Below are 12172 nucleotides of genomic sequence, written 5' to 3'. Positions count from 1 at the left end.
TTGTAAGTTGTTATGTGTTAAAAACAATAAAAAAGTAGGCAATGTTAAAAAAAGGAGGGAAAAAAGCAGTTCAAGGACATGATAATGAAGTTCTTTAAGTCGTTTAAAAGCAGACTACTCCCTCCTTCTACTAAGATTTTTTGTCTCTCGAAATGCTCAACGCTACGTGTGTGGGATGATGCAGTAGGCTAGGCCCCCGTGGGCAGTATAAAGGATCACGTCTCTGTCTGTGAGTGCAGTGTACAGATGATGGCGGAGGGATACTCACATTTCTGTACAAATCTTACAACATACTGGGACAAGGAGCAACGCCGATGTGTCCCGTGTGATTTATACCCAGGTAGGCTACGTCAACATTGTTATATTATATTATATTATATTATATTATATTATATTATATTATATTATATTATCAATAGGATATGAAGTTACACCCAACTGTGGTAGAGATGATGATGGTGGGATCCACGAAAGGTCAAAATCACGCTGCAAAAACAACACTTTCAACGACGGCAGCAGCCCATATTGCCAACCTTGTACTTCATGTCCGCCAAACAGCATCCTTGTGAGAAACTGCAATTCAACAGATGACACCATCTGTCGCGATCCGCGGTAAGACAACAGTGTGTTCAGAAAAACGAATTGAACATTAATGTTCAAGACGTATAGGCCTGTATTTGGCAGAGTCGGCTCACCTTAAAGTCAGAGGAGCGAGCAGATCCGACGCGGGTTTGTGCGTCCCCTGTGAGCGGATCGGAAATGTTTTCCCGGTCAGCCAGGAGCCATGACATTTTTATTCGAATTATATGTTCTCTTTCTGTAAACCACTGCATGTGTCACAAAGTAAGCAGTTGTTGTTGTTTTTGTTTTTGTTTTTCCGCATTTCCTCTGAAGTCTGACAACCACAGCTCCGACCACAGTAAGTAGGCTGCAGACCAAAGTTTTCCATTTAAACGTCCGTTTAATTGGTATTTCAGCTGCTCTTTCTGTTCCATTTCTAAGTTTATAACAGGCAAATTGTGCGGGAAGAACGTCAAATAGTAGCCTCTGCCAAAAAAAAAGGAAACGGACCCAGCCCACGTTTAAACAATTGCATTGTTTATCGTAGTAGGCAGCCTACCACGAACAGTAAAACACAGCAGAAGAAGACTTTTTAAACTGTTTCTAATACCTTCATCGTCACTTTCTTGGCTAGACAGACAGCTGTTCAAATTCATAAAGTTCAGTTTTCATTTATTTTAATGGCACAAGATTACATGGTCTAATACGCGACAGACAAAAAGAAGACGAAATGAAAGGGAGGAAATAGTTTTGCCATATAAATGACCTGATTGAATCTATATTTTCTCAGTGGATAAAGTCAGTTCGTTTTGTTTTCTTTTCAGACGCAAATCATCTCACTACAAGAAGACGGCTCGCAGAAAGTGGCCCCCGTTGTCTGTGAGTCAGCCAGCAATCACTCACTGTTTATTCAGAATTTCTAGTGTAGCCTACGTGACGTGGGGGAAGGTTGTGCGCAATATCTGCCATTTGCGAGAAACAGACACGGTGAAGAAAGAACCGAAAGCTATGGCTATAAGGATACAGGGCTGAGTCCAGACTAACTGTTTTGCACTGGTTGCACTGGTGCGCCTAACTTTTTTTCTTAGGTGCACCAGCACAAAGATTAGGTGCACCCAAATTTTCAAACGCATTGCATTTAACACTGCAGTTTTACAGGTTCACTTTATTTATTTATTTATTTTAAAATCGCTGTCCATAAATGTCTGTTAACTAGCAATCTGGTCAAAACAAAGTTCTTTATTTGAAGCACAATTCTACAAACTTACTGAACTTAACTTACTAACTACTTACTGAAACTTACAGAAAAAGTGTTGGTGCTTAAAGTGCTTCACTGGCCTGAAATTTAAACTTAAAACATCTCAAGATAAATCAAATAAAAAGAAAATCTAAATTAAAATTGCAAGTGTTTTAAGGGCTTCAAACTGAACATCTCATGGCTCAATGTCTTATGGACTATCCTCCATTGCAGTCACATGCCCCCCGGATGGCCAACTCCTGTAGTTGGGTTAAATATATATCAGTATATTCCCCGTTCTTCCTCTCCTCAAGATACGGCCGTACACACTGACGCATTCCTGAACGATCAGGTGCTTTCAGCTGCTGCCTGCCGCTGAAAGGCAGCGGGGACAGGGGACACTGAGCAGGTAATGTGTTTCACAAGCCCCTTTCACACTGCCGAATAACCCGCGTTTAATTCGCGAATTTAGCGTGTCCGCTGTTGCGTTCACACTGCCGACCCGGGCTGCCGCGTCAACTCGACTCGCCTTTCGACCCGCGTCGGACCCTAGTCTTTTTGCCGAGTTTAATGTGAACACAATCGACGCGGGTCGGACGTGGGCGTGACGTGAGGAGTTTAAAAGACAGAATGGACAGCTGATTCAGAACAACAGCGACAGGTGAGGACAAGTTTTACTCTGTTTTAGCCTACATCAAGTTGGAGACATTTTTTAATATGGCCAACTGGGGAGACAAGGAGGTCCGCGAGCTCCTCAGCCCCCGAGCAGAGGACGTTATTTACCGCCACATGTCGGGGACGGTGAAGGATATGGACCTCTGCTGGAAGGGCTGGCGAGAAAGATGGGAGAGCGCGGTTTTCCACGCAGCAAGACGCACTGTAAAGTAACATCTCCATGATACAATTGCAAAAACGAGTTCTCAAGGTGTCCCGCCATCGTTTGTTTGAAAAATTTGATGCAGACAGGTGTATTTAACCCTACCTCCGACGCATGGCTTGTGCCTACGTCATTGTACACGCCCAGCATTTTATGTGTTTCGTGTGACGCTCTGCCACTAGGCAACTCCCCCTGAACTCGGCTTCAGGCGACACGGGTCACCAACACGCCAAGCGTTCACATTGCTCGACGCAGGTCGAAGGTGCAATTTGGACCCGCTAAGGTAGCGGGTCGCAGTGTGAAAGGGGCTTAGATGCGTTGTGCTTTTTCAGCGTTTCAATTCGAAATGTATTAGTCACAAATGCACTATTGCCACAATTTACAGTAAATGCAGTGCATTATATTATCGGCTTTACTGTATTTTAGCCAGGGAAACAGGTCAAGCCACTCTCTTAGAAATGTACACACTTTACCCCTTTTAATTTCAGATGGTTCTGGCTCGGAGTCGATCTATGTGGCTCATTATCTGATGCTAGCTCCGGATGCTAGCTCATTATGTTGCTAGCTCCGGACCAGGGCATGACATAACGTGGGAGGTTGATGGCTCCGTGTCAGAGCATTGGTTGTGGTTATTTTCAGGCCTTAACTTAACCAAAAAGTTGTCAATCGTTCTTTTCATGTTATCACCTGCGGCTACATCCACTGTTTATCTGACGAGCCGAGGTTCACCTCTCTGTTTGACTAGCAAGCACGTGTTGAAACATACACACACATACACGGGCCAATCAGAAGGGGATCCCGCCCTTCACTATATCTGATTGGTTTAGACCACGATATGGGTCTAATGTGTGTCTGTTGTTGAACCACAGGGAGACTTTCAGAGTCGCGTAGACTTTTTTTTTTTTCCCTCGAACGGGTGGTTGCACCGGTGCAACCTGAGATTTTTTTTTAGGCGCACCATTGAGAAAATAGGTCGCATGTGCGACCAAATTGGTCGCACTCTGGAGCCCTGGGATATCATAACAGCAGTGGCGGAACAATTGCGGACAGGGCCCAGGGGCAAAACATCCCGACCGGGCCCCCTCGTTCCGGTGCGCGCGTACACCCACACGCGTGCGCTCATTAAAGCATGTCCATCTCATCCATCGAGTGACGAGAAAAGAAGGCTATTTTTTGACGCCAACCCTCCCCATTAATCCGGGCTTGGGACCGGCACCTGTTTGAGGTGACTGCATCCAAGTGGCTGGGTTAGGCTAAACTATATGTGACCCGCTCTGGCGAAATGAGTCGAAAGTCGCAACGTTCTATTTTGAGGTACGGGCAGATAACGTGAAAAAACAATGGATTAAAAAAAAATTTTTTTTTTAGCTAATTTCAAAGAATAGACATTAAAAAACAATCTCCCAAAGTTGTATAGTCCATATAATTGAGGAAAGGCACGTAAATGACAATTCAAGTTGACTTGCAAGTTGTATTAAATGCGTTAAAATTTAACAGGTTGAACAAATTCATCGACTCCTCTCCCGTTAACGTCTACCGTTCCTATTACCTCTGAGGATTTCCCTTTACCTCTGAAACGTCTCTATCTCTGCTCACTTCATAAAACCAATCAAAATGCTTAAAAATGTACACACACAGTGACACAAAGGCCCAAAATAGGCGGGAAGTCACGTTTCGAGTGACTGGTGCACGCGATTGGTCCAGCCATCACTCCTGTCAAACTAGCTATCTGTGTTGGTGTAGCCTAAACTAATCGTAGAAAGTCTCTCAATATTCGTCATTGTCAAAAAAGTCATCGTCTTATTACAATATTAGTATCGTGTAGTACTGTAGTATAGTGTAGTGTGTTGATCTGTGTTTTTGTTTTAAAATGTCATTCGCTAAAGAAAGTAGAGTCGCGAAAGCTTTAAACTCTCGTGGCGTCCAATTTTAGCTCTGCTGCTGGACAGCAAGACTTGTTAGCGCTAGTTACGGATTTTTTTACTGAGGTGATATCTTCTGAAGAAGAAAATGACAGCGATGTCAAAGACTCGGATATGGAAAAGGAGCAAGAATTCGCCACTCATGTGGAAGATGACGATGAAGTCATTGAGCAACCTGTGACTGATATTAATGAGGTGACGAGGGCTATGTTGAGCTGTGGAGCAGTGTGTGGGAACAAAAATAAATATTTTCTAATCATTTGGGCTTCAGTCTGGTTTAATACCATTTTATATGTGTACAAATGCCTTTGGTAAAATTAAGCTTTAAGATAAAGAGTTTATCCCCTTAAATTAACAGGATTTTGAAAGCTATCAACAAAAAAACGGGCAAAAAACTTTAAATGCGATTTTCTCAGGTTTTCCATCGTAAAAAAAGGGTGGAAGATCATAAATCAAATGGCCATATTTTGAAAACCATCCAACGTATGACTTTGACTATGGTATCATTTTAAAGCTTATTTCCATTCCTTTCTTTTGATACCAAAATGTCAATTTTGACATTTGGGTCACTGTGACTCATTTTGCTGGATCAGGTCACATATACATTATTTGCAAAGATTGAAACAAAACATTTCGGAATGTTTAAACATAGAACATTGCGATGCAAACAAACTGGGAACTATATACACATGTTTTTTTTTTGGTTTTTTTTGGTTGAGTGGGTGAGGACCCTGGGCCCAGGGACAGTTGCCCCGCCTATAGCCCCGCCCCTGCATAACAGTCCTTCACGGTTTTTCACGTAGTCATTACAAGTCGTAGCAGCGTTTTTTGCAGGCGCGGAGGGAGTGCGAAACGGAGTGACGTCACTGCGTTGAAGGAGCAAAATATATAACTGTCCTGTTGTAAAAAAAATAAATAATAATAAATAAAAAATAAAAAAAATAACTGTCCTGTTGTTTTATTAGTTGGTGTTTAAAGCACCCCTACACCACAGTGCGCTGCCATCATATCGCACTGCACCATCACACGCAACTCCGTGTGTTCCTGTAGATTTTCAGTTTTCCCTTTGGTTTCATGCCCGGCTGACAAACATCAGTGGAGCTTGTTTAAGCCACATGTTTATTAATGTCTCGGACTTCCCCTGAGTGCACTTCCCCCAAGAGACACGAGCACCAACATCTACTTCGTGTTGTTATTCATGTACAGCACTTTGTTTTAAAGGGCTTTATAAATAAAGTTGAGTTGAGTTGAGTTGGATGTCCAACAAGTTTCCAACGTTTCTCTTGACTGATCTTTTTGCTTGCAGGGGCTGTACCGTTGGCTGTCTTTGTTCTGCTGCTAGCCTTATCTGCTTTCATCATCAAGATGAAACGGAGAAAAGGTCTGTTTTTTGAAAGTTATAAAGTCTTCTTTAAGATAGACATGACAAAGACATAAAGTCTGCGGGATCTGCTCGATCATCAGCTTTGATTTTGAAAGGTTATTTTTAGGGCTGGGCGAGTTAACTCGTTATTATCGCGTTAACTCGTTAATTATTTAACGCCGATAAATATTTTATCACGCATTAATGCAGTTTAAAATATATATATATATATTGTAAAAGTCTGTTGCTCACAGGCTTTTATTTTGTAAAAGTCTGTTGCTGTCTGCTGCGGAACTGGAAAAGAAAGTAATTGGCGGATCCAAAAAAACATGGAGAAGGGTACGGAACTTTTACTCGGCCATTTTCATTTTAAAGTTCTTCCTGACAGCGGAGTCGACAGAACCAAAGTCATCTGTAAACACAGCCAAGTTAAATTGTCTTATCACCGTAGTAGTTCCAGTCTAAAATATCACTTAAAGGCAAAACACAACTGATACCAGTAAGTCATTCAAGGAAACAGACAGTGGAGCGAGGCTTCTACATAAAAACTACATAAAAATGCTGATGTTAAAAGTGTGTTTGCACAACAAATGTTATGGCAGTTTCATTCATATGGCAGCACATTTAAAATAAAACTAAATGCTAAAAGCTATACACTACTTATGAATTCATTTTTTGGATTTTGCGTACAAATGCGATTAATCGTGATTAATCAGGGAAATCATGTGATTAATTAGATTCAAAATTTTAATCGTTGCCCAGCCCTAGTTATTTTACAGCAGATTTAAACAAGTGGATGTAATTCTGTTGTGTCTTTTTTTTTTTTTTTTGTCATGTTTCACACAGGTCTACATGACACCATGTTTTATAGGAGAAGATCATCCTACATAAATGAAGGTTTTTGTCCCCCCTTGTCCGCAGTTTGTCACAACGATACGGAAGACATTCTCAGTAAGTGGAAAAGACTGTTGCCTCTGAGAGTGTTATATCAGCTAAGCTAATGAGTCAGTCTGTGACTTCAAATAGAACGTTTTCAGACCTATCGAGGCTCTTCACATCCTTTTACCGCTTAGATGCTTTCTCAAATGGATTTCTCCTCGGTCCACAACTAATTAGGAGGCGCTCATCAGTGAAGAAGAGTAAAAAGGAAATCATTTTTTTTTTTGTTTTTTTTTGATGATGTTAGTTCTGTCACCACGGACAGAGCAAAAACGCTGGAATAAAAAATAAACTAGTGGTCAGCTGTGTAAGTTTATGGCACAGAGCTCACGTTATAAACTCACATCAGGGCTACAGCAGAGGACAAACAACTCTCATTTAATCTTTAACACATGTGCACACAGTCTGTGTGGGGGTGAGGCACACACATGGCTATTATGTGCATGCATAATTTGTGTCCCAGCAGGACAGATTTTTCTGTGGCTACCCTTGTTTTCTGGGCTGCATGACTCAGGTTGTTTTCCACTTGAAATGTAACACCAGTCTGAGACCCTTTGAACTTGGGAAAAGCTTTTCAGTCGTCGACTTTAAGTCTATCTAGAGTTTTTATTTACTTTGCTTTTGGCTCATGGCCTGGATTTTTTATTTCTTCCTTCTGCTCTGTGATTATATTGGAGTCTGAAATACTGCGTCTGCCTGCTGTCAAGGAACTGCATGATTGCATGCTGCTCTTGTAATTTCCTCTCTTGTCTTATTTCTGCAGGTTTTCTCACGCCAAGTTTAGCTTTAGCCGTGCTCTGTTTTACATCTTGGCCTCATGTTCTGTGCCGCTACAGCATCTTTGTTTTACTTCCGTAAATGTTTGGGTTGAATAATGTCTAGGATGATAAGAAAATTTTTGCGGGAACTGATTTTTGAGATGGGTCATAAACAAACATAAAATATGGACAACTTGAAAGGATCGGTGCATTTTTAAAAATGTTTTTATACATTCTTGTTCATGCCTAAAAAGTCTTTCAGAACCTGTCGGTTGAATTGATCTTCTATTACCCTCTTATATTACGAATCTGTTTTCTGTAGGTTATGACATCCTGTCAGCACCTTTGCAGACGGTCCTGGACGATCTGGATGTTTTGGAAGAGTTGGTCATTTTATTGGATCCTGAAACCCGGGGAATAAAGAACACAAGGCACCTCGCTTCCCACTGGTCCTTCACCTCCTCCTGGATTACTTATACTTACTCCATGAAGGATAGTAAAAGTCCCCTGAAAGCAGTGCTGGAAGGCGTCACCAGCAAGCATCCTGACTGGACCGTAGGCCAACTGGCACAGCTGCTAAGACAAATAGAACGCAATGATGCAGTTGCTGTTCTTGTTAAACTGAGGCCTAGCCCATAAATATTTATTGTTAAGCTACTTTTAGTCTCCATTACCTTAATATTTTCCAAACCACTTGACTTAATGCAACTTTTTTTCACAGCACTGACAAATGATCTCATTACAGTTCTTCTCCCTCAGATGTGCAGCTCACTCCAAAAACACCAGCAAACTTGTTCTTATTTCCCCGACATTACGCAGCACGAACCACTTCATTTTAATATCAAATTTCAGACTTTGGTTCTCATCCAAAACTGTTGGCACGGTCAGCAGGAGACTGAATATTTGGGTTCAAACAGGAAAAAAGTTAAGATATATTTTTGGTGAAAAATCCCTTTTGTTTATACTTGGTCAAAAAGGATAGAAATAGTTGTGCATTTGGTGAATAAATAAAATGATAAAGTTAACGTGTAAGGGGCCGTCAGACTGAATGATGCAGAGATGAGGCCATAGTGCTCGAAGTGTTTTGCGTTGCCATGAACTTGCATTCAAACAGGAAAATGAGGCATCCTGTAACCATAAGAAAAGTGGAGAAACATGTGCACAATAAGCAGTTTTACATCCTTTTTCCTGTCTATTCAGCACTTTGACAACAGTTTTGTCCCCCACCTCCCTCTTTTTAAAATACATTTTTTACATTTCCCAATATTTGATGGCTTTTTCCTGTGATACTTTATCAAGACTGTTTTTTTGTTTTGTTTTTTTTTGCCGTCGTTTCTATTATAATTCGTTTCCGCCCACGTCCCAGAGACGGCAGATGAACATGAGCTTTTAGTTACACCTGGCATGTAGCTTGCATCGCATCTCCTACATAAGCATGAAATGAACTGCAAAATTGAACAATAAAGACTTGTAACATTCCATTTCAACAGGCTACTTTATGCTTATATCTCCCCCGTACCAACTACTCAGGCATTCTTATACACGATGAAATTTTTCTTCAAACATCTTAACATCTTTATTAAGCAAATAACATTATAAATAAAAAAAGTGCATAGAAAATTAAACAGGTTTAGAAATATGTATACAAATATTTACAAACTCAATGTTTATTTGTACAAGGTAACAAAGACGTAAATTTAAAGAGCACATATTTTCTCATTTGTCTTTTACACTTTAAAATAACCCTATTATATATATATATATATATATTTATATCTTTATATATATGTGTGTGTGTGTATATATATATGTATATATATATATATATAACAAACAGCTTTCTTAACAGACCCTGGGAGGGATGGTCACGGTGACTTCAGCTTTTGACTAGTGCTTCTGCATCCTTCGTTGCATCCACGCTCACAGACACACACAAAAACAAACAAACACACACACACACACACTCACACACACACACACACAGACCAGGATATTAAAACCAAGTTGTTTTTAAATCATCACCCTTTCGATTTGCATCAGTATTCCCGAACATCTGTCTAAACAGCTGAGGTAGAATCCTTGCGAGGAGTTGGGAGTGACTCTGCTCTTGTTGTCAGCTCGATGATTGACACAATTTTAATCTGGGCTCCATCCCAGCGATTGGACATGCAAAAAGGGAAAAGGGGGATTACAGGAAATAAAAGGGAAAGGGAAAAAGAAAAGACAAAAAAACGTGACTGAATTTGCGTGATGAGCCTTGAGAAAAAGGGATGAAAAAACAGATTATCGAGTAGGGGGAACAGTGCTCGCTTAACTCCTGTGGCTGATTCTATGACCGTCAGTAATCTACAATTAAAAAATAATAAAAATAAAAATGTTTCTTAAAAAAAAACAAAAAAAACAACAACGCATACCTGCTTCAGAACAGGTGCTGTCATAAAGGCTTATATGCATGACAGAACTGCCCGAAAACAAAAAAAATTCAAGTAAATTAGTGAAACGAAGTACATCATCTGTAAACAAAGAACGCAAAAAGAAGGGGGGGGGGGGGGATCTGCGAATACACTAGACCGCCACCAATTATACACAGCACAACCTTTTACCATTAAAAACAGAAATCAAAAACATGAATAAATAGAACTACCAATTGGAACAGTGTCTGAATTCAATTTTAGCCTCGTCACTGACCGCACAGAACATCGACTTTAAACAACATCAAACATTATTTTAAAGGTGCTGGATGCTCTCCGTCAGCACCGCGGCAGCAACATTCAGAGCATCCGCGCGCCACGTTTCCAACTGACTCGAACGTGCACGCTCAGTAGCAATCCGCTTTTCTTTTTTTCCCGGTTTTTCTTTTTTGTTTGTTTTTTTTCTTTTCTTTTTCAAACCAGTGCTCTCCCTGATTCACAGAAACTGTAGCAGGTTTCACGAAGACCAAGAGAAGTTCGCATGTTGGAGGATTCTTCTTGTGCAACTGTCGGGTAGCAGAGTCTTATTGCGATAGGTAAATGAGCATCTGCCGTGAGAGTAATAAAATATATATTTAAAAACTGATTTTTTTTTTTTGATTTTTTTTTTTTTCGCTTTTCACCACACAAATCTTCACTTTTGGCTTGGGTAGTGTTTGCTACATACACTGTAAGTTGAGCAATAAAAAGAAGAAGAAGAAAAAAAAAATCGTCTTTAAGACACACTTTTGCAAATATGACACCGTGTTACTCGCTGAAACCAGTAGATCGCAACAACTGATTTAGAACGTACAGGAAGAGAGTGTGTGAAAACTAGCAGGCCATACGGTGCTAAATTTACAACTCAGCACATGATAATGAAGATTACTGCCTGAGAGCACGGAGATGTCTGATCTCAGCAGAGTGAATAAACAGCTAAACAATTCCTGATTCGCGAGACGTTTTAGTCCAACTAAAGACGAAGCTTTGGAAGCTTAGCACCATGGTTGTTTTTCGTTATTCACAAAAAAAAAAAAGAAAAACATTAAAGTGTAAAGTGTTGGATGTAAGATAAAACACACACAAGTACAGGTTTTGGGGCGAGTGTATGGCTCAAGAACAGACTTCACCACTGCATGGAGGGGGGCTATAATGTTCCCGTCACTGGAGGATGGAGCGATCATGATAAAAAGTGTACTGTGGACAGACTTGTTTTTCCCCCGAAAACAAATAAAACACATGATGAATCATAGTTTAGACGAAGGTTTTCTCAGCAATGATTCAAACAGATAAGGCTTGGTGTGTGTGTCAGACATTGTTGTCGACGTCATCCATTCAGTTCCACTTATTCTAAATATGAAACGTGATCATGAACGTCAACACCCCCTTTTTCTTGACAACTGCTATGCATCCAGCTGTGCGAGCTGCACATGGGAGAACTCCTTATGAGGAGAAGTACACTGGCAACGGATGAGGCAAGAAACTTTTCAGTCAAGTCAAATGAATTTTCTGCACCGATTTTCCTCCTCCTCTCGTATCCCATCTGGCCAACAACGCGTCTGTGGCCAGTGTCATAGTGGCTAATCCCCCCCCCCACCTCTGTGCAGACAGACCACAGCCTCCCCCGAGCCCAATCCAGTGCCACCTTAATTTAAGGCTTACTAATAAACAAAGATCCACTCCGTTAAATCCGAGCGATCTCTCAGTTGAGGAAGCGTCGACATCGCCGGGCCCCACAGTTACAGTTGAGTTTGTTGCTGGCGTCTTCGATGGGGAACTTGTAGTCGTATGTGAGCTCCTCCCCTCTGTAGATTTTCCTCAGCGCGAAGATGACTATGTGCTTCCGGCCCTCCACGTTGATAACTCGCGAGTAGCAGTTGGGTTCGCAGGAGTGATTGATGAACCTCGCTGCGTTGCCGTGCATGGTCGCGTCCACGACGTCAAAGTCATCGATGCGGAACATGTAACAGCCAATGCCCTGAAAAGGCACAAGCGAAAGTTAGCGGCATGATTCTGGAACCCTCTCAGCTCCAGCCCTCATTTACAGCTGGAAAAATCAGAATGG

The 12172-nt window shown here is 41.1% G+C and overlaps 2 protein-coding genes across 3 annotated transcripts in view; one reads left to right on the top strand and one right to left on the bottom strand.

The window, feature by feature from the left end:
* Window positions 1-6: 6 nt before the first annotated feature.
* On the top strand, window positions 7-9144 carry igflr1 (IGF-like family receptor 1). The gene is made up of 7 exons (XM_075465271.1): window positions 7-340; window positions 420-612; window positions 895-919; window positions 1386-1440; window positions 5904-5978; window positions 6807-6911; window positions 7980-9144. The coding sequence occupies exons 1-7, from the start codon at window positions 247-249 to the stop codon at window positions 8294-8296; spliced, it is 864 nt and encodes a 287-aa protein (XP_075321386.1). The 5' UTR covers window positions 7-246; the 3' UTR covers window positions 8297-9144.
* Window positions 8959-12172, bottom strand: part of kmt2bb (lysine (K)-specific methyltransferase 2Bb) — a 26392-nt gene continuing 23178 nt past the window's right edge. For both annotated transcript variants that reach the window (XM_075465226.1, XM_075465227.1), the window contains exon 36: window positions 8959-12085. In XM_075465226.1, the coding sequence (XP_075321341.1) occupies window positions 11810-12085 (276 nt within the window). In that variant the 3' untranslated portion in view covers window positions 8959-11809. The remainder of the gene's footprint in view (window positions 12086-12172) is intronic.

Source organism: Odontesthes bonariensis, chromosome 5 (assembly GCF_027942865.1).
Source record: "Odontesthes bonariensis isolate fOdoBon6 chromosome 5, fOdoBon6.hap1, whole genome shotgun sequence".
Taxonomy (NCBI): Eukaryota; Metazoa; Chordata; class Actinopteri; order Atheriniformes; family Atherinopsidae; genus Odontesthes; species Odontesthes bonariensis.
Note: the sequence above shows the minus strand (reverse complement) of the source record. Positions and strands in the feature narration are given on the sequence as shown.